This window comes from Amphiprion ocellaris, chromosome 3 (assembly GCF_022539595.1).
Source record: "Amphiprion ocellaris isolate individual 3 ecotype Okinawa chromosome 3, ASM2253959v1, whole genome shotgun sequence".
In the NCBI taxonomy this organism is placed as follows: domain Eukaryota; kingdom Metazoa; phylum Chordata; class Actinopteri; family Pomacentridae; genus Amphiprion; species Amphiprion ocellaris.
The window spans coordinates 26054900-26078617 of record NC_072768.1 but is presented as its reverse complement, the minus strand read 5'-3'; the positions used below and the strand labels follow the sequence as shown (position 1 = coordinate 26078617).

The window sequence follows — 23718 nt, the reverse complement described above, 5'->3', positions numbered from 1 at the left end:
GTGTGTACATGGGCTTTATAGATGACAACAAGGTCCACTCTGAAATTAGACTGAACCAAAACAGTGGTCATTAAACTGTGTGTCTGAAGTGTCAATGTAGGTATATTATTTCTGCTGACCCATCACTGTCTGTCTCCGAAGTCAAAGCCTGAGAAGGTGGGGCTGTAAGTAGATTTATAATGTTCAAGTCTAATCTCCAACTTTGCTGACTGACCCTTGACTCAGAACCTCTACCAGTTCCTCAGTCCCTGTTTGAATAATGGTGCTCATACCCACACCCTTGATTTGATCACAAGTAGCAGCATCATTATGATGAAAAGAAATGGCAGTGGCATATAATGTGGTATTACAGAATACATTTTTTTCTAATGTTTAATTCTTGATCTGATCTAATCTAGTATATTTTATTTTAAGAAATACAACTTCTGACTACAACACCAATATTGCAAACTGTGGTAACAAGGAGAGACTTCTGAAAATCATTTTATGAATCCAACAGCAATTTGATATATGTTATTAAGTTTCTTGAAAAGCAAATGGAACAATTATGGATGGTTTCACCTCAGTTTTAGTGTGTGTTGGAGTTACTAGTTGTTGTAGTTATGTAGATGTTTAGAAATATGGTTTGTGTGAACTTCTTAACTTACTTGCATGCTCTATTGATGTAGTTACCTTACTCTGTGCGCAGGTCATATCTCCCTGTTGAACTACTCTCATACCTGCTTTTTGGTGTGTCCTTTTCAGTAAACATTCAACCGCATCCCCTAAAGCTAAGTCTGCTTAGCTTTAGATGAGGTTTTTAATTTACTTTTGTTTCAAAGTGCGTTTGAAACTAATAAGCAAAATGTAATTATGCCATCTGGTGGAGTTTATCACAAACTGCAGAACATGTTCTGCATAAATAACTGTCAAATGCAGTTAAAACTTTAAAAATAATGTGGAACAAGAAAAGCACTCACAGAGCGCAGTACTCTGCCAAGACTGTTCACTCCTTGACCTTGTGCTGAACACGGGCGTGTGTTATGCATGTGTACATTTATGTACCAATACCAAATTGCCTGACCTAAATATGTAGGGGGTGGCGGGAATTGATGGGACTGGGAAACACCACCACAATTGAATTAATTGTACTTTATATAATTTCCGATAAGTCGGCAGCAGTGGATTTGTAGTAGGATTGCAATCATGTGATCGTCAGCAGGCAGCTGAGGTTGCGGTCAAGGCCCTAGTTTCAACTGTAACTATGTTGTCATGGTTACAGTGACAAATCCTTAACAAATCCTTGGATTCACAAGACGCATCACTGCCAAAGTCTAATGAGGTGGTCCTTGTGTCATTTCTGACCTTCCCTGAAAATTTCATCCTAATCCATTGGTCCGTTTTTGGGTAATGTAAGTAACAGACGGATTCATGTACATCAATCGTCACATAACTCCACCGCATTCCTTGGTGGAATAATTATGTAGTAAACAAAGAAAGTGTGAAATAAGTCAAAACATGTTTTATATTTTAGATTCTTCAAAATAGACACTCTTTGCTTTGATTACTGCTTTGCACACTCTTGGTCTTCTCTCTGTGAGCTTCATGAGGTAGTCACCTGAAATGGTTTTCACTTCACAGATGTGCCTTGTCAAAGTTCATTTGTGGACTTTTTTGTCTTCTTAATGAGTTTGGGATCATCAGTTGTGTTGTGCAGAAATCAGGTTGGTACATAGCTGATAGCCCTATTGGACAACTGTTAGAATCCATATTATGGCAAGAACCAATCAGCTAAGTCAAGAAAACTACAGTCCATTATTGCTTTAAGAACTGAAGGTCAGTCAGTCCTGAAACTTGCAAAAATTTGGGATGTAACCCCAAGTGCAGTTGCAAAAACCATCAAGCAGTACAGCGAAACTGACTCACATGAGGACCGCCCCAGGAAAGGAAGACCAAGAGTCACCTCTGCTGCTGAGGATAAGTTCATCCTAGTCACCAGCCTCAGAAATTGCAAGTTAACAGCATCTCAGATTAGAGCCCAGATAAATACCACACAGACTTCTAGTAGCAGTCACATCTCTACATCAACTGTTCAGAGGAGACTGTGCCAATCAGGCCTTTATGGTCAAATAGTTGCTAAGAAACCACTAATAAAATAAGATCAACTCTTTTCATCCTGAAGGAAATTGTTTTGAGTACAATACAATAAACAAATACAGCAAAACAAAGGTTAGTGGAATATATACAATTACACAGGGGTTAGTGGTAAAATAGAAATAACAAAGAATACAAAGTACAAAATTCAAAGTGTCTAAGAGTGTTTGTGTGAAGTGTCTTAAGTGTGTAAAATGTCTAGAAAAAAGTAAAAATAAAAGATAAAAATATATTTTAAAAAAATCTGATAACAAGTACAAAATGTAGACTAATAACAATAAACAGATTAACAGAAAATGATCTGAAAGTAAGAGTAAACAGATGTATTGCACTAGAATATTGCACTTGAACAATGATAATATAGATTGTGAGTCTACTGGGAAAGAATCCGATGACATTGCACATAGCAATAAGTCTGTTGATTATGTGTCCAACAATGTATCCAACAAGGTATCCTAAGGAAAAGCAACAAGCAGAAGAGATTTGTTTGGGCCAAGAAACACAAGGAATGGACATTAGATCAGTGGAAATCTGTGCTTTGGTCTGATGAGTCCAAATTTGAGATCTTTGCTTCCACCCACCGTGTCTTTTGCAACGCAGAAAAGGTGAACGGATGGTCTCTACATGCATGGTTCTCACCGTGAAGCATGGAGGAGGAGGTCTGATGGTGTGGGAGTGCTTTGCTGGTGACACTGTTGGGGATTTATTCAAAATTGAAGGCACACTGAACCAGGATGTCTACCACAGCATCATGCCGTGACATGCCATGCCATGCCATCCAGTTTGTGTTTAGTTGAACCATCATTTATTTTTCAATGGGACAATGACCCCAGACACACATCCAGGCTGTACAAGGACTATTTGACCAAGAGGGAGAGTGATTGAGTACTGCGTCAGATGACCTGGCCTCCACAGTCACCTGACCTAAACCCAATCCATATGGCTTGGCATGAGATGGACTGCAGACTGAAGGCAAAAGAGCCAACAAATGCTCAGCATCTCTGGGAACTCCTTCAACACTGCTCGAAAACCACTACAGGTGACTATGAAGCTCATTGACAAAATGCCAATATTGTGCAAAGCAGCAATCATAGCAAATGGTGGCTATTTTGAAGAATCTAAAATATAAAACATGTTTTGACTTATTTCACACTTTCTTGTTGACTACATAATTTCATGTGTTCATTCATAATTTGGATGCCTTCAATGAGAATCTACAATGTAAATAGTCATGAAAATAAAGAAAAAACATTAAATAATAAGGTGTGTCCAAATTTTTGACTGGTAGCGTGTATTTGGTTGGTTATGATGTCAATGCTGTGCTTGCTGACAGCTTTCAACGTCATATAGAAGCGACGTCCAGGCGTTGTTTTCGAAATTGGTACTGCGCCTGCGCAACGATAGGAGTCCTTGGCTGGTCGGCCTGCTGTAGGTTACAGAACCTGTGTGAGGGGACACAGACAAAATGCAGAGCTGGACACAGTTATACCGCTCTCTGGCCACGGTAAGGATTGTTGTTATTAACCCACTACGCTGCATGTGTTGTCGTGACCGGTTTCACACTGGTCGTACTCACTGTTGATACTGCACATAACAACTACTTCCGACCAGCGGTAAGGGCCTGGTTAGCAAGTTAGCTAACAGCTCCAGCCCACTGGAGTCGTATGGAAAGACTGTAACTCCAGCCTACTTTGGAAAAGCTAGTTGTCCAGAGTCGTTGTGGTTATTATCAACAAAGTACGTCGCTTAATGTCTATTTAATATGTTTGCAAGCTACATACGTTTCTGTTGTTAATTCGGCATTTGGATTTTTACGAAAATGGTCCACGTTTTAAATATGAGAACTTGTTCTGTTGCGGTGTTTTCAAGGGAAACACATTATGGAAGAGACATCGCCAGCTAATTCGCACTCCAAACAAATTCTTAAATGTTTGGGGATATGTGATATTTGTATTCTGCTAAGGTGAAAGGGGTGTAAATAACTAATGCAAAATGGAAAATACATTTATTTGACTCTAAAGTTGACTGGTCTTCTTCTACATGTCTTGTTAGCACGCTAAGCTAGGTTGCAGCGGTTACCCAACTTTTAAGATAGTTAATGTCAGAAGCGCAGCAATTAATGGCTTGTCTCATAGTTCAATCAGCTGAACAGCCTAAGTGTTACCCGCTTCCGATAAGATACATGTTTCGTTGCTTAAACTCATTTATTCGCTAACTGATCAACTGTCGTGTCAAGGTTTAACAAGAAGTGCACCATCCGTGCGATGCAAATCATTTTTCGGCAGATTATTATTTTTTTTGCACGACACTGGAAAGGTTACAGACCTGGTGGTTTGATGTCCATTACTGACTGATAAGTTGGTCCCAGCTGACATCTGCTCACAAAACCCCAACATGTCCAAGAGGCTGTGACCCTTTCAAAGAAATGTTTTTGTGCATGTACAAATCAGACAGGAAAGGGGAAAATACTCATTTCAGTTGGCACTGTAAATATTGTTTCATTATACAGATCTGACATTTTCCTGACATGCTGACTGTGTTATAGCAAAACCTTTCACTGTGGTTTTTACCCCATGTTTTGATGAGAAGCTGTACAAGGAAACTGCAGCAAAGAAAATGCTCAAATCAAATAGCAAGGTTTACCAGGGAAACACAGTAAACAGATACTTATGACAGTAGGAGAGGAGTTGATTTAATTTCTTTGACTTCTTATGTTTAATGTTTTTGTTTGAATTGATTGCATCATGCAAAATTTCACCCCACCCCTTCCTTGAAGGGTGTTGTGACTCTGTGTTGGCTCATTTTGTATTGAACTGCCTAGTTGTTTTATATGTTTTATTCTGTGTGGTTTACTTCACAGCGGAGCCACCATCTCCCCTGCAAACTGCATGGAGCCACAGCTCTGTCTGTCAGAACCTACGCTGATAAAGCCGCAAGTAAGATAACTATGTCTTATCAGTCTTCATTATTAACATGTTCTCTTATGCCCTTTAGCCATATGTTGGAACTCTTTGTTCCGATTTGTGGTTGTAACCAATTCCACATCATGTATAGCTTTTTATTAGGTACAAACAATGGTCAGTTGTTTTACAGTGTATCATATATAGATGGTCTGCCTTTCTATACTAAAGGAAACACTTCTTTTCTTATATCATATTATTTACAGGAGTTATAGAAAATTTAATTCTTTAATCTAAATCAATGAGTCCAATCTAAATGTATTGCTGAAATCATCTAAACGAAAAGATAGCAACAACAACAACGGGCAACTTCATGTTTTCCATGGAAACTCACACTTTTATTCATGTGATAACATAATTGCACAAGGGTTTTCTAATCATCAATTAGGCTTTCAACACCATTAGCTAACACAATGTAGCATTAGAACACAGGAGTGATGGTTGCTGGAAATGTTCCTCTGTACCCCTATGGAGATATTCCATTAAAAATCAGCTGTTTCCAGCTAGAATAGTCATTTACCAGATTAACAGTGTCTAGACTGTATTTCTGATTCATGTAATGTTATCTTCACTGGAAAAAATGTCTTTTCTTTCAAAAATAAGGACATTTCTAAGTAACTCCAAACTTTTGAACGTTAGTGTAACTTTTTTCCCCCAAGGTTAAACTATTTCTAACACTACGGAATAGTCAGTGAAAAAAGTTGAATAGCTAAGTGTAGTCTTGGACCATTAAATGTATCATTAATAGCTGCTCCCAGTGACTGTTTCTTCACAGTAAAAGCTATATTTACACAATAGGCCTTTATTTAACACGTTGTCCACTGAGTTCAACAGACTTCTGATTCAAAACTTAAACAGACTCTTAATGTGTAATTAAACTTACCTTGTATCTGTGCTCTGTCATGAAGCTGTGGTAAAAGTTGCTGTGTTCCTCTCTGCAGTTGATGCAGATGTCACAGTGGTGGGCTCCGGTCCAGGCGGCTACGTTGCTGCCATCAAAGCTGCACAGCTCGGCTTCAAGGTAAGTCGCTTTCCTTGCACCAATGTAGATGTTACTTTCATTTAATTACATTTTATTTGATACACACATTTCCTTTGACAGACGGTGTGTGTGGAGAAAAATGCCACACTGGGTGGGACTTGTCTCAATGTTGGCTGCATCCCCTCAAAGGTAACAAACTAGTTTTGGGCCTGATCAGAATGTTTTCTTGTAGTTGGATCAATGCAGTTACAAGCGCTGTGAACTCACCACTGGTACGCTGATTACTTTGGGGAAGCTCATGCTATAACAACACCCCCTTACAATTGTTTCTTAGTTAGTTCTCATTGTTCCAGACAGTTTGTTAAACAAAGAAAAATCACAGTAATATGAAGAATCTATCATAAACTTGGAAATTCATTTGAAAAAAACAAAGCAAAAAGTAAAAAGATGTGAATATACTTCCACAAATCTGCTTACAAATAGAGAAAAGGGAACTTGGAAACTGAGCCAGCTTAGAATCAAGACATTGTTGAGTTGTGTGCCACAGTGATTTAGTGATAGTTGTTTGCACATGCATGGGTACATCACAAGCTAGAGAGCTAATGGCTAAATCTACATACTGTTAGTTTCATCACTTTGACAAATTGTAAATGAATCCAGACTAAAAATGTGGCTAAGGAAAAAACAGTTGTACTTACCTGTATCTGACATACAGTATTGCTCTGGCAATGATAATTTCTTTCACTCATCTTATAGGTTTCCATTTATGCCCCTTTGTATGCATCATTTGGCAAAAACATTTTCGACTTCTCCAGGATTGCATTAAATTCATCTGATGAAATACTGTAGAGAACATTATTTAGCAACCAGCCAACCAATATAATGCACACTGTGTGTGTGTGTGTGTGCGTGTGTATATAAATATGTATATATATATATATATATATATATATATATATATATATATATATATATATATATATATATATATATATATATATATATATATATATAAATATAAAAATCTTACATATAAGGGTATATATAAGGATTTTTTTTTATATATATATATATATATATATATATATATGTATGTATGTATGTATGTATGTATGTATGTATGTATGTATGTATGTATGTATGTATGTATGTATGTATGTATGTATGTATGTAAATAAAAGAAAACCTTGTTGTACTTGTGTCAGAATAGCTCTCCCAGCTGAGTTAATGGATGTTTTGTGTCTGCAGGCTCTGCTGAACAACTCCTACTTGTACCACATGGCTCATGGCAAAGACTTTGAAAGCAGAGGCATCGAAAGTAAGCGGCTCGGCTGAATTTTAAAGGGACATTTTAAGGATTTTATGCAGCTCATTGAGTTGGTTCAGATTGAGAGTTGAAGAGGAATGTGTGTGGCTCAGTTCAGTGTCTTTACATCATCTATTAAATGGCAGGAAAGGGTAAAAAGTCACAGTTCTGGGGTGCCCAGGTAGCTGAACTGGTTGAGTGGGCGACCCATAAACAGGGCCTGTAGTCCCTGACACAGTGGCCTGGGTTTGATTCAAGCTCACGGCCCTTTGCTGCAGGCCCTTTTGTCTAGAAAGTGATAAGTGCACAATGAGCCTCCACAACAGTCAAAGACGATCCCAATTGCAGTGGTGGACTATGTGAAGTTCAAGTGCTGAGCGCTCACATTTAGGCCACTCACATCACCAGTGCAAAATGGCAGCGCCCTTTTCCACTATATTTTGGCTTCGCTTTGGTATAGTGGAGAGAGTGATGACATGTGGGCCATCTTTATAGACAGTCTATGCTTTCTATTCTCCTGTTTATATCTGCATAAGTATCCCTTACAACAGTGGAAGTAAGTAGGTGTTAATTTGCAATTTCTCTTGATGACATTCTCAAAACTTGGTGAAAAAGTGCACTGCATTCGGATAGGAACTAAGCTGTGTATGCTCTTAAAAAAACTCAACAACAAAAAGAGCTGTTTTACACACAGAGATTGTTTATTAACGTTTAAGAGTGGAAGTGCATTGTACTGAGCATGAATTTGTTTCATTAGTGACCTGTCCTTGGTTTTTGCCCACAGTCGTGCCTTTTTCACTGACTTTACAAACATAGCTTGGCTTGGTATGTGGAAGAGACAACACTGAACTTTAGTATCTGAGTAGTTGTGTTTACAGCATTTCAACAAACGCAGGTGCCCTTCAGGATAAAGATGCTGATGGAAGTGTGTCTCTGTCAGTTTCAGGCCTCTCGTTGAACCTGGAAAAGATGATGGCTCAGAAGAGTGGGGCAGTCAAAGCTCTGACCGGAGGAATCGCACATCTATTTAAACAGAACAAAGTCAGGCTCCTTTCTCTTTCTTAATGTCTGTTTACACATGTTACTGACAATCAAAAGCACGGGCAGGTGGTTTTACAGTGTGACATCACTCCCCTCAGGTGACCCATGTCAACGGTTTTGGGAGGGTGACTGGTAAGAACCAGGTGACTGCTACAACAACCGATGGTGGTGAACAGGTCATCAACACAAAGAACATCCTCATCGCCACTGGCTCCGAGGTCACACCCTTTCCTGGTATTCAGGTACAACTCCATTTGTGTCCAGTCACTACTTTCATTTCACAGATTTTTTGTTTGCAAAAAATATGGAGGTCTTTAACATAATAGAAAACAAATATAAATACTAAAATAAACAGGTGATTGATCTATTCATTGCTGTTTATTGCTGCTAATGCTTTGCTCCTTAGACAAAACAGTGACTAACACTCTGTAGTAGTGTTTCATCCGAGGAAGCAGGATTCCTGGGGATCCACTTTGAACCTGCTTCCTGGGAAATGTAATATCAAGAAACCAGGAAAGAGTACTTGAGAAAACTAAATGAGCTGATCCCAAATTGTTTGCTTTAATGCTTTTGTTTTTGTACAGTGAAAAATTGTCAGATACTGGTTTCACAAGGGGCTGCACAGTGGCGTAGTGGTTAGCACTTTCGCCTTGCAGCGAGAAGATCCCTGGTTCGCGTCCCGGCTTTCCCGGGATCTTTCTGCATGGAGTTTGCATGTTCTCCCTGTGCATGCGTGGGTTCTCTCCGGGTACTCCGGCTTCCTCCCACAGTCCAAAAATATGCTGAGGTTAATTGATTATTCTAAATTGCCCGTAGGTGTGAATGTGTGAGTGATTGTTTGTCTATATATGTAGCCCTGCGACAGACTGGCGACCTGTCTAGGGTGTCCCCTGCCTTCGCCCGAGTCAGCTGGGATAGGCTCCAGCACCCCCCCGCGACCCTAGTGAGGATTAAGCGGTGTATAGATAATGGATGGATGGATGGTTTCACAAGGCTTTTCTCAGCAGACATATCATAGGCGATAAACTTGACAATTTGTATTCTTGCTCACAGCTAGAGCAAAGTTCAGGCTGCAAGCAGAATTTATGTTCATTTATGTTCCTTAGTAATTATTTATCCACCAAATAATACACTAAATCAGCCAGGTTGGGAAGTGTAGGCTTATTCGTATTTGTTCATGTTGCTCTTACCAATACCTAAAACCTTGAAAAATAAACCAATTTCACAGGATGTCTGGCACAGAGCACTTCTGGTCTTTGGACAATTCTCTACTCTGCACAGCAGAGAGCTGCTTTGAAGTCAAACGTTAATTTTGGTTCCATCAATACAAACTGCTCCTTTCACACTTAAACCTGTTCATGTAAAAATATTGATTAGTGCAAAATCTATAAATATCCAATTTTGAACAGGCTGCTCCAACATGTTAGTCTGAATATTTTGTGTGTTGATTTTTTTGTTTGTTTGTTTCATTAGATCGATGAGGAGACAGTTGTGTCATCGACAGGAGCTCTTTCCCTGAAGAAAGTACCAGAGGAGTTGATTGTGATTGGAGCTGGAGTCATTGGAGTGGAGCTAGTAAGCATCACTTTATCACTTTAGTCTGAATCACGCAGAAACACATTAAAATGCTGGTTATTTTCTAACTGTGTGGTCGGGACTGATAAGCCATGAGTCCCCCCGATCATCAGAGCACCAACATTTCCTGCCTCTCCTTATCTCTGGGAAAGTCAGATTGCATTTGTCATTTGTGATTTGTGTTTGTCCTCCTGTCCTGCAGGGCTCAGTGTGGCAGCGTCTGGGCTCCAAGGTCACAGCGGTGGAGTTCCTCGGTCATGTGGGTGGCATGGGCATTGACATGGAGGTCTCCAAGAACTTCCAGCGCATTCTGCAGAAACAGGGCCTCAAGTTCAAGCTCAGTACGAAAGTCATGGGAGCCACAAAGAGGCCTGATGGCAAGATTGATGTGGCGTGAGTAAAGCAACCCTAGAGCATCAGGTTGTTCTATGTAGATACTAGAATCTGAAGCAAGTCTAGAATATTAAAATGCGAGTGAAGTGTGTGCCCTGTTTGGTAAACAGCCAAGTTGTGTTTTGTGGTTCAGAGTGGAGGCAGCAGCTGGAGGGAAGAATGAGACTCTGACATGTGACGTGCTGCTGGTCTGCATTGGCAGACGACCTTTCACCCAGAACCTCGGCCTCGAATCTGTTGGCATTGAGCTGGACAACAGGGGTCGCATCCCTGTCAACAACCGCTTCCAGACCAAAGTGCCGAGGTACCATCTAGCTCAGGCTGTCTAATGTAATCTAAGAGTCATTTGTAAGAGGCACAGTGACCTGTTAGTATCTGGGAAACTAAATACTAAAAGCCTTTTACAGTTTATTAATATAGCGCGTCCTCCTTCCTTTATTTTAACAATGTATGCTTACAGATAGAGGAGCTCATCATTACAGCGCAGCCTCTACTGAACTATTGAAGCCAGTTAGAATATTGGTCAGCACTATTTAATAAGAATCCCTTAAATTCACAAGAATTTTTATCAAAGTATGTGAAAATTATTGCGCACAGCACATAAACTTACACTACCATTCAAAAGTTTGGGGTCACCCAGACAATTTCATGTGTCCATGAAAACTCACACTTTTATTCATGTGCTAACATAATTGCACAAGGGTTTTCTAATCATTAATTAGTCTTTCAACACCATTAGCTAACACAATGAGTGATGGTTGCTGGAAATGTTCCTCTGTACCCCTATGTAGATATTCCATTAAAAATCAGCCGTTTCCAGCTAGAATAGTCATTTACCACATTAACAATGTCTATGCTGTATTCCTGATTCATTTAATGTTATCTTTACTGGAAAAAAAATGCTTTTCTTTCAAAAATAAGGACATTTCTATGTGACCCCAAACTTTTGAACCGTGGTGTAAATGTAACATGAGCGTCACTTACAACACAAATACGACAAGTCTATAATATGAATATACTTCTCCCTGTTCCTTTAGTATTTATGCAATCGGTGACGTAGTCGCTGGACCGATGTTGGCCCACAAGGCTGAAGACGAGGGCATCATCTGTGTGGAGGGTATGGCTGGTGGTGCCGTGCACATCGACTACAACTGTGTTCCCTCCGTCATCTACACACACCCCGAGGTGGCCTGGGTGGGCAAGACAGAGGAGCAACTCAAAGAGGAGGTGAGAGTCAGGCGGTGTCTACTAAAAGCTTAGGTTCTGAAGCATTTTTTAATTTAAAACTGCAGTAACTATTTTTTAATTTATTAGCCTCTTGGCAGCAGCAGATGTGGTGACATATCAAGCACTTATGGAACAACACTAGCACTCATTTGAAGTTCTGTTTTGTCCACTAAATGAATCGAAGTACAATATTGAATTTCTTTTTGCTCAAATTTTGATCTAATCCAGCTCCTGAGGGGAATATCTGGCTCTTTAGGTTCAAGAGATTCAGGATTGAAGAACTTTGTCATATACATAACAGAAACACAGTGGTTACCCTGAGTATTGAAATTCTTATTTTCCGAGTTCCCTTCACACAACTGAAATAATCAATAAAATTAAATTAAATAGAATATTATAAAAATAAGATAAAATAAAAATAGTTAAAAAAAATAAATTCTTTGTGCAAATGTTAGCATCTTGTGCAATACTGTCATGTGAACAAGCATCGATATGTGCAAATGTTGATACGTGCAAAGGCAGGAGATATGTGAAACATATAGCTATTTATAGACATTGCAGGTGAGTCAGTGATTTAGTAGCCTGATGGTCTATGGATAGAAACTGTTTTGCTTTATGCTGATGTGCTCCATTATTTTCTCCAGCTTCTCTGACGGCTTTTTACAGCTTTTAGTCTGAAAACAGCTGCCCAAAAACAGCACTGTGAGAGTGAAGCAAAACGAGAACATTGTGGCCTAACAACTAAACAATCATCTGAACCTCAGTGGGAAATGGAAAGGTGCAGGGAGCTGCAGGTTAAACTGAAAAGTTGTCGCCTAATCAACAATGATGCAAAAGTTCCTGCTTTTACTGCATTTTGTGCATTTAACAGCCAGTGTGAAATAAACATGATCTCGAAATGAGTTGTACCGATTTGGTAGTGCAGGAAAAGGTACTCATACCTCAAAGCTACTGCAAAAGTAACCATATAAAAAAATGTACTCCATCATAAGGAAAAGTCCAACAGTTCTACTTAATATACTGTTTGACAGTTAGATCTGAACAGATTATGTTTTAAATACTGCTGATGACAATCCATCTTCTGTATATATTAAATATGAACCTACAAAGTACTGAATGTAGTAAAAAACGAATGTGGTGAAATAAAGAGTGCATCATTTGCATAGAGTAGAAGTACAGTGCAGTTTGATCGTAATTAGACTTATGGACATCACCCAAGTGAAAGTATATATATTTGCTACTACTTAAGAACACTAACACAAGATACATTACTGTTCAAAAGTTTGGGGTCACCCAGACAATTTCATGTTTGAATGAAAACTCACACTTTTATTCATGTGCTAACATAATTGCACGAAGTTTTTCTAATCAGTTAGCCTTTCAACACCATTAGCTAGCAAAATGTACCATTAGAACACAGGAGTGATGGTTGCTGAAAATGGGCCTCTGTACCCCTTTGTAGATATTCCAATAAAAATCAGCTGTTTCCAGCTAGTATAGTCTTTTACCACATTAACAATGTCCAGACTGTATTTTTGATTCGTTCAATGTTATCTTCATCAAAAGGGTTAGGGTGAGGGTTAGATAAATGTTTTTTATAGTGAAACGCAACGACTTCAGAATGTCAATATGTTGTTAACAGTGTCAACCACATGGTGGCAGCACTTCTCCACATTTTAAATCACCACAAGGTCATGTCAAAGAATCACTGCTATTGTTGAGCTGACAAACATACAGAAGTTAGCCTGGAAGACATTTCAAAGTTTTCTCTACTCCTAGCCATGGTTGTGCTGTTTCCATCGAGTTGCAGAACTTTATATGGCAATTAAAGATAAGGAACAATGCAGCAGGAGTTTAAAAAAAATGCTTGAGGTTTAGAGGTTTAAAAATGAGAAATTAGCAGCATTTGAAGCTTCCTGACCCTGTGAGGATGACGAATATTGCAGCATAACCAGTATGTAGTCTCAGTGTTGTTTTCAGTGCTAAAAGCCCAGTAGTGTTTGTCTCAGTCTTCCCCCTCTCTTCCTCAGGGTGTCCCTTACAAAGTTGGCAAGTTCCCCTTCGCAGCCAACAGTCGAGCCAAAACCAATGCTGACACTGACGGCATGGTGAAGATCCTCAGCCACAAGGAGACAGACAGGATGATGGGAGCTCACATCCTCGGATCAGTAAGAGCTTCGTACTAAACGCAGACTGCATGTAACTGACTAACCAAAGCTGTGAGCACCAGCAGCTGTCATCTTCAGTCGTGCTGAAGATGACAGCTGTTGGAAGACTATGAAAAGCTGGCTGATAAATCAGTGAAAGCTGCCACCAAGTTATTCTTCAGTTATCGGGTGTTTTTTCCAGTCTTGCTGCCAAACTTAAAGGTTTGTGGGGCCACTGTTTGGAAGATGTACGTAGTAATGCACCAAGTGTAATTAAAGTTACGGTGCCACAAGTGTTTGTGTTTGACACCCAAACTGGCCAGAGAATCTTTTAAAAAAGTGCCCATATCATTGAACATTTCAAGATGGTATCTATCACTCTTCTTGTTCTCCTGCAGTTAACTGCATTGTCATTTTATTTTTACTTTAAACAAATGCAATTGGAAAAACTAGAAAATCATCAGGGCGCAGTAGTATGCCAAGGCTGCTCAGTCGTATGATTTCCGACGGATGAAATCTTTATTAAATTGGTGGTCCGCAGTGGGTGATTTGTAATAGGATCGTAATGTAATCATGTGATCGTCAGCAGGCAGCTGACGTAGTGTTCACTTGTAGTCATAGTCATAGTAACAGTGATGGCGTGCCGTAGTGTCGCAATGATACAGAAATCTTTAACAAATCCGTGGATCCAGACTATAAGCCGCATCACTGCCAAAATCTAATAACTTGGTCAAGTTGTGTCATTTCTGACCTTTCCTGAAGATTTCATCCATTCCGTTCCTCCTTTTTGGAGTAATGTTGCTAACAGAAAGACAGACAGACGTACAGACAAACCAATGGCAATCGTCACATAACTCCGCCGAAGCGCTGCCTCTTTGGCAGAGTAATAAACACTAAAAAACAAAACATCATACAAAGTAGAAAGAAATTTGTTTGTTAGTTTGCCACAAACCCTATCAATAGTCACTATACAGGAACCTCTTTTGACCACAGTGATTAGTGACTGTTGCACTTTTACTGCAGAATTAAAAATACAGTACATGTTCATTGTGGCACTCTTCAGGATTGAGTGTATTTTTACATTTGCAGTATAAAAAGCACAGTCTCGTCACATTAGTGTCCAATGTGGTTGTAATGCTACTTGCGAAATTACAAGTCTGAAAGGCAATGTGCATATTTTTAGTTCCCTACCACCATTTAGTTTAACATGGTGTCCTGATGGTGTCCCCGCAAAAATATCACTGTCACAGACACATTAGTGTTTTCAATATTAAAATGCCTTATTCAAAAGAGAATTTTCCCTGCAGGGAGCCGGAGAGATGATCAATGAAGCTGCTTTGGCCATGGAGTACGGAGCGTCATGCGAGGATGTCGCCCGGGTCTGCCATGCCCATCCTGTAAGTCCTGATCCCACACAAACCACACAAGTTCATCACATCAGGGCATAGCTGAAAGGCTGGGAAATGATAAGATACATATTCTTTGGTTTTGTGGGATCAGCATTTGTGCATGAATATCAATATGTACAAAATACTTTCAATGTGACATCTCAAGTGCAACACACTGTACCAGCCATGCATGATTTTATGCCCATGGTACACACCAGAAGTCACACAGACTGAGGTAAAGGTAGAGCAGATCTGGGGAGCTAATGTCATGTCAACTTTCTGCGTATATGGACAGCTGATGTGATTTAACACCAGACCATACACCAAACTTCTGACAGCTTTCCAATAAAATGATCATTAATTAAATTTACATTAGGTCAACTACAGAAAGGAGCAGAATGAACAGAATGCAGAGTCGCGACCGGTGTTCAAAATTTTCCAAACCAGGTTCTTGTTCTAAGAATGTACTTTACAGACTTGTTTTGAAGAAACCCAGAAGACTGATGTGCAGGAGCTGTTACTGCTTTTACTCTTTTCAAATTTAGCATGATTACTCAGTAAATGGGCCTCTCAGAACAGACCCTTGTGTGTTATCAAACTACCGGTAGGTGTGAAATACATTATTATCATTGCTGCATAATCTTCCAAATATTTTCTTTTTTTTTTTAAGTTATTTTTTGGCCTTTTTTCGGCTTTATTTAGGCACAGTGAGAGAGAGACAGGAAACAGGGGAAAAGAGTTGGGGAAGACATGCAGCAAAGGGCCAGGAGCGGGAATCGAACCCGGGTCGCTGCGTCGGGGACCAGCCCCTGTACGTGGGTCGCCCGCTTAACACGTTGAGCTATATGGGCGTCCTTCCAAATATTTTCCTGATTAACTATATGGGGGCGCGATACAGAATGACTGGTAGGTGTGGAAGACAGAGACAGTCTGAGAATTGTCTCCATGTCCAAAAAGTGAAAATACAATGCAATTGATACTTTTCTGTATGTAACATGTTGAAACCAGCTTTCTTCTCTGGATAATTGAAAAGTGGCAGCACCATGTACTACCATGCCTCCACTACTTTTCACATCACCTTGCCTTTCTAAAACTGATTTATGGCTGCAGCTAGTGCTGGGCGATATGGAAAAAAATCATACATCACGATATGGATTATTTTATATCACGATAACGATATATATGACGATATACCACAACAAAGTATGTTTTCAGTTATTCTCTGAAAAGTTTGACAAAAATTTCATTGCTTACTTTTCTCCAGGAAACTTTAACCTGTTGCCAGGGCTGGATCTGAATATTCGATCCCCATGGTGGTATGCGGATATTTATTTTGAGATCCGAATATTCGCCCTCTCCTACATCCACCCCCACCCCCCGTCGGGCGTTACGAACCGAGCCGAAAATTCGGCTCTTTCCTCCACGGACCGAACCGAATATTCAAGTCATTCCTTCATCCGTCCGTCAAATTCCAAACCCCCCCGGACGTTAAGGAGGGGACCGAATATCCGGAGCCCAGAAACTGCTATTCGGGCCAGCCCTACCTGAGTACTCACTCATGAGTTAAGTAACGTAAAGCACGTCGCAAACCCGCGTGAGAATCAAAGAACGTAAAGCAGCGTCATGTCGCAAAAACCACAAGACGGAGTTTCTTTGCGAAAAATCTCTTTTTTAGTCTACTTTATTTTCACGTATATAAACTTTGAGTATGCATCGTGACAAGAAAACACTAATACAATCATCGCAGGCTATTTAATGATAAATTTGCTGTAATAATTGATAAAATTAGGTTAGAAATGATAGAAGAGAAATGGCACGATAGACACTTTTCTATCGTTCTCACGATATGTATCGTCATATCGCCCAGCACTAGCTGCAGGTATCGATTATTTTAGTAATTGAGTATTCTATCAATTATTCTGGTGATTAACTGAGTCATCGAATTGCATTCTTGGCATGCAGCATCAAAATGGAAGTGAGCACGATGTGCAACTGAAATAACCTTCCTGGCTGAACATGGGTGGACATCTGCGGTGTATTGTACATATATAGTATAGTACACTGATACTGTACATGTATAGAACAGGGATATTCACCTGAAACTCAAAGCCATAGGAACCCCACATGTATTTAGTTGGTGATGCAGAAATCCCATAAATATGTTTTTATGCTTGGTCCGTTTAAACTGCTGGTACTGCAGCTGATAGAACACAAATAAGAAAACAGATTAGCTTATTAGTATTTATTACAGAGAACATTCAGTCAGTAACAGTAGTTTCACTTTGATTTGGCCACAAATTAAAGGGATTTCCTTCATTATGAGACAGTGTCAGACCTACGTGAACTTCAGTACATTATCGTGTTTGAATATATGAAGTCTGGTAGTTTTATTGTGCAGCTGTCTGTTAGAAATAATCAGCTGCATTGATTGGTAAGATAAATACATTATGCACATTTAACAGTTTTATACCAGCTCTCCTGTCTTACATCATTTCCAGTCGCAACGCTTTTTACCGTCATGAATTTTTATGTTCTTCATTGTTCTCCTTTAAAACATCCTGTTGACTCAAGCAGCTCCAAACAGTCAGTTCATTTTATGTGGAAAACGAGTCAAATGATGCTTTAAACGCTCCTATTTGTGTGGACGAGTTTAAAGCTGCGATCCCCTTATTCCATTGGTAGATTGGCAATGTATTCCTATCTTCTTTTTTTTTTCGAGCCAGACGTGGGCACCGCATGCTGCTATTCCGGCAAGGTGTCTGAATGCTGACACAAAACATACAGTTGTCCACTAGATGTGTTTTTCCCACATGTAAATGCGCTGCATCTGAAAATTGCATGCATGGTGGGCAGTCACTAGCGGGCCACAGCTGCACTTGAGCTTCAGCCGACTACTACATGGTCACGTGACTGAGCTTTCAGCTTGACAGTCCGGCAGATGCGTCGGATAAACATAGTGGCTGTAAACTTTCTCTTTTATTTCAAAAACACTTGAGGGAAAAGTATTTCTGAAAGCATTTGAGGTGAGAAATAAGCTGTGCTCTAGCTGAATCTGTCCTTGTTTTAGTTCACCGACGGCTAGTTTAGATGACCGTTTAGACCGCGGACTGGTTGGGCACTCCTGCCGTAAACGATAGAAGAGCTGTGCTGGTTAAAATAGAAGCGTCCCATCAAAATTAAGGACCTGGTTTGTATCGAATGAAGTCTGGGTCCAACCTCGGACTGTGGTCCGTCATTTCGCAACCTGGGGTCTGGCTTGTAGTTGATAAAACGAGGGCTTGATTCAGAGAATTTTTCTTCGAAGAGTTTCAGTACTCGAATCACTCGAGGAATCGTTTCAGCCCTACCAGTTAGTGACCTGGGGTCTAGTATGTAGTGGATTAAACAAAGCATGGTTTCAGAGAATTTTGCCTCGAGGAATTTTAGTAATCGAATTACCCCAATAACTGGAGGAATCGTTTCAGCCCTAAACTGATTCTTTTTTCCATTTTCTACTCTGTTGTCAGTGTGAGGAGAATTTTGGATGTGATCTGAATGTCAGAAAATGGAGAAAAATGCATGTCATAATTTTCTAAAGCCTCAAACCACAAAATATTTACTTTACTATCAAATAAGATTTAAAAAAAATGTTTTTTACTTGGGAAAGTAAATAATAAACTGCTACTTAATTTACTGATTATGACCATCAAACTGATTTAATTGATTTTAAAATTCAGCATTTATTCAACTGTAAATCCACCACCATTTGTCAACCTTTTCTGTGTTGCTCAAATTTGTAAATTACAGTTTTCTTCTAACTCTGAAGGAACGGTCATGTAAAATCAGTGAAACTGAAACTACACTTTTCTTTAACCACCTTGTGTTTGTCTTTCTTATTCTTCCTGCAGACAGTGTCGGAGGCTTTCAGAGAAGCTAACCTCGCTGCCTCCTTTGGCAAAGCTATCAACTTCTAATCTGCCAGCCGCTGTCGCACCTTCAGCAGACGTAGCAGTGGAGAAGCACAAAGCTGTGTGTCTGCGTCAACACATGCATCAGTTTCCCCCATTGAGCTCCTCTGTATACATCCAACCTGTACCACATTTAGTTCTGATGTTATTTAAATGTTCTCCATAAAATAATAAAAGGGGGTTTGGGTGGTAACTAAGCACTGACTGCAGTCAGTTTATTTGTTTTCCACACATAGTTTGACAGATCCCAGAAGAGAATATAATGCACTTATTTTAAGTATATAAAGGTATAAATATTACTTTGGCAGGGTGCCTGTGGTTTCTCTTGGAAGGGAAGAAGGACATCTTTTTGTCTTTTGGTTTTTTACAGTGTGAAATAATTCAACTGAACAATAATATGGGTAATCAGAGCAGGAAACTGGAGCTGCTTGTGCTTTCACATTGTTAGACTTTAAGGGTCAAAGCCGCACTAAAAATTGCACTTTGTGGGTCAAACCACTTGAACCATGTCAAACTTCTTTCCCTGCTGCAGTCAGTGTCACCACTGCAGGTGTGCTGCCCCTGGCTGAATATATGTTCTCAGTTATTTTCAAGTTACAAGTTCAACTGTATTGTGCAAAATCAGATTTACAACATGCATGAGTTTTTCTCTACACAGAGAACAGCTGTTTTCCATCTACCTGGTATTGATAGACCCACATTAGTTCATTTGTGGCGATCGGTTGGTAGTTTCCTGCTCTTATTGCTTCACTGTGATTGACTGCGGCCTGTTCTTGCTTATCTCACCATCTAAACCAATAAATGCAGTAAAGTAAGACTACAATGTGTAACTTTACATGTTTAGCTTTTAGTGAAGGCCTCAGTCTACTTCAGACCAACAGGCTGTTGATCCACATTGCACCACATCTAAAGGTAAAAGCCTTTCTGTCTGCCTTTAGTGTTCACACTGGGATGTCCCTTGTCACAGATTTTCCCTCTCTATGCAAACATTAATGTTCAAGTACACAAAACGGTTTAAATAATAATAGTACAGATTTTGAGAGCCTATCCTAGGAGACATCCACGGGATTGCTCTTAGTTGATGTAAAAAAAAAGCAAAAGCATTGGTGTTAACGTAAGCGCTGTGGGTGTTTGGGTGCATAAAGGAATCAGTCAGGACACGTTCTGATCTGAGAACTTTTAGTGAGCTCTTCACGCAACACATCCAAGTCCCCTCTAGCCCCCGGCTGATGCTCTCTTCTTCTCTGCTACCTCAACAGCGCCCTCTAGCCTCACTACCATTTCTGTAAACCCACACTGAACATGTGCAACCAACAGCACAAACATAGTAAAGAATAAATATGTCTCCAACATTACAATATTTATGTTGACCGCATTCTGACATATTAATTACATATTCATTTTCATTCTTACATTAATAAAAACTGGGCTAGAGAGAAATAATGATGGTATCATGCTAGCAATGCTGACAGCTAACAGTCATCTGTGTTTTCAGCCTTTCTACCTACAGCTTTAGCTATAGCAAATCTACTATATGAACGACAGAAAACATACAATACCTCAGGCTGGTTGTACTGCTACAGTACTCAAACAACGAAACAGCACATGGAGCATATACCAGAGATAATAAAATCACAAAATTGATTTATCAGAGCCACAGGTGCACACAACATTCTTTCAATTGTATGTTTTTACTTACTTTACAGCCAAGGCTCTGAAGGGAAAATATATTTGAAATTTGTCAACAGCACAAATTACTCCACTCAGTTCTGGCTATGAATTATCAGTGAGTTTTATACATCAATGTGAACTTTGCTTTTTCTTTGTAATATTAGGGTTGGTTCCTGAATGATTTTGAACATGACTGGGCCTTAATCTTGACAGATTGGCCATCACCGCTCTACATGGTTCCTAGGGTTGCTGTGCTACAAGTAGGGATGGGCATCATTAAGATTTTAACAGTATTACTACATGTACTGATGCTGTTATAGGCCAGGTAGTTGAACAGTATTCTTATCGGTACTTTTAGATTGTTTATGTTTGTTTTGTTTTTTAAAGAGAAAAAAAAGACAGAATAAAGATTCCTTATTTTTTTCATACATACTGTATAAGAATTAAAATGTATATAGACATTAATGTTGTGTTGATGGGAATGATCAGAGCACGGGACAGTGTCACAAGTTTTACTCAAAAAATATTATGCAGAGTTTCATTAAACTGTCCGGCATTAGATCAGAATAAAAAGTTGCACTTTGAACAGATATTTGGTAAATGTCAGTACATTGTGCTGATGAAACCTCTTTGACTCATTACTTTTGAGTCTAAACTTAATACAGGACTTCGACAGTCTTTTTTATTGTGTGATTTTAATAGTTTAGTGAAGAAAACGACTGAAGCATTTCTTCTACCACTAACGCCAACATTCAGAGAAACTGTGAATAAATAATAAATTATTAATTCATATAATTCTGTTCTCTGAAAGTGAAATTGAAATTCTGAACGACAGTTCAGATGATGCTCTGAATTTAAGACCGAATTGATGAACTCAGCCACAGTTAAACAAATGGCTGGAGAATGCTTACTTTTAATCAGTAGCCCATGTTCATATAGTTTAGTTAACTCTGTTCAGGTTGCTAGCAGACATACCATACTTGATTAGTGAGGGAAGAACTACGCGCTCAGCAGTCAAACGTTTCTCCATCTGTCTGTGATGAACTTTAACTGAATGTTTCCACAGTTTGATAGTCTTATCTGACCTGCAAACTGACTTGTTATTTTTGTGAATATTTTTTGCATCAGTTGTAGTGAAATTTAATCGGACTACGGGATGTTCCTCACCTGTGTGTTGCTGTAGGAGCTGCAGATGACTGACAGAGGAACGCTGCCTCTCAGGCAACTGGTGTGCTGTCTGTCAGCACTATAACCACAGACAGACATAACACTGTTTTGGATTTGTAAAGCAAATGTGCGTCATAGACACATAAACATGAGACACATGTCTTACAGTGATGAGACAGAATGTGAAACACAATTATCTTACTTTCTAAAGTACTGTTAGCAGATCTGTTATCGTTTGACCATATCGATCCTCTGGAATTTAAAAATTTCATCCCGGGTTGGTTTTGTACTGGGGCTTGGTGCCCATCCCTAGGATAGAGGGAGCAGAATAACCTTTTGTCTGGACCAATCATAAAAATCTAGAATACATCCAAACTGCCAAGAGACTCAATGATCAACAAGCTCAGTGGGTATTATTATTTTTTGGAAGATTCAACTTTCCCCTTACCTACTGCCCTGGATCTCACAACACTAAACCTGATGCCTTATCTTGACTGTTCTGAGTAGAAGAATCCTCTAGGGAACCTCAGTCCATCCTTCACCAAACCAGTTTTCTTTCCTCCTTCACCTGGGAAATAGAGTCACAAGTCCACCAGGCCCAGACCTGCCAAACCCACTAAAGAAATGGTCCTTCAACCTCCCTGTTTGTTTCCAACTCCGTCCAATTCCAGGTCCTCCAGTGGGCTCATTCCTCCTGCCTGACTTGCCATCCTGGAATCTTTGCACACTGAATGTCCTTCGGCAATGGTTTTAGTGACCCACTATGGAAGAGGCCACCCAAGAGTTCATTGCTGCCTGCTCCGTTTGTGCAAATCTTGTACTAGCCCAGTTTTGGTCGCCTGCAGCCTTTATATTTTCGTCATGCCCTCATATATGATGACAATAAAGTTATTCTATTCTATTCTATTCTATTCTATTCTATTCTATTCTATTCTATTCTATTCTATTCTATTCTATTCTATTCTATTCTATTCTATTCTATTCTATTCTATTCTATTTAACCATTCCAAACCCATGGTGCCATATCACCTTGGATTTTGTCACCGGCCAACCGTCCTCTAACAGGAATATTACTATTCTCGCCATTTTTGATTGTTTTTCCGAACACGCTCACTTCATTGTTCTCCCCACGTTACCTGCTGCCAAGGAACTGTCTGACATCATGATCAACCAATCTGTGGCGTCTCCATCGATGTAGTCTCTGTCTGAGGACCACAATTCATATCTACTGGAAGGCCTTCTGCATGGCTCTCAGAGCCAAAGTCAGCCTGTCATTCGGTTTTCATCTGCGGTCCAATGCCCAGACAGAGTGGGTTTTTGGGTTTTTTGGGTTTTTGCAGATGTAACCTTTTAGCTACACTGCTTAAGTACATAACCATAGTTGCTACATCCTGCTAGTTTTAGGGAGTGACAGTTTTGAGGAGATAGGGATGATATTTCACAGCCACAGATCACAAAGATATGCAAGAATGAACCCATGCTAGTCCTCAACCCACCCCTCCCATTTTCCTTTGTCCTCCTTTCCTTCTTTAAAAGTTCTGTGCACTTTCTTATTTTTGTCACTTGCCTTCTGCAGACATTAATGCTCTGTTGGACTGCTTGACCTTTCTTGCAAGAAGTAAACCACTAATGAACAAACTCTGCTGTTGAAGACAATCTTTATTATTTCAGAAGTTAGTGCTCCACTGGACCAAAGCATCTTTGCAACACACAGTCAACTGTCATCTCTCTCATGCTCCAGTCTATTGGACAAAAGGTGTGGCTACAGGCCAAGAACCTGC

The 23718-nt window shown here is 39.6% G+C and overlaps 1 protein-coding gene across 1 annotated transcript; it reads left to right on the top strand.

Annotated features, from left to right (window-relative positions):
- The first annotated feature begins 3491 nt into the window (after window positions 1-3491).
- Window positions 3492-19296, top strand: dldh (dihydrolipoamide dehydrogenase). Its single transcript, XM_023268700.3, has 14 exons — window positions 3492-3637; window positions 4994-5069; window positions 6035-6114; window positions 6196-6264; window positions 7324-7393; window positions 8322-8422; window positions 8521-8664; window positions 9896-9997; window positions 10200-10390; window positions 10524-10694; window positions 11428-11617; window positions 13648-13785; window positions 15072-15161; window positions 19040-19296. The coding sequence occupies exons 1-14, from the start codon at window positions 3599-3601 to the stop codon at window positions 19103-19105; spliced, it is 1527 nt and encodes a 508-aa protein (XP_023124468.1). The 5' UTR covers window positions 3492-3598; the 3' UTR covers window positions 19106-19296.
- The last annotated feature ends 4422 nt before the right edge of the window (window positions 19297-23718 follow it).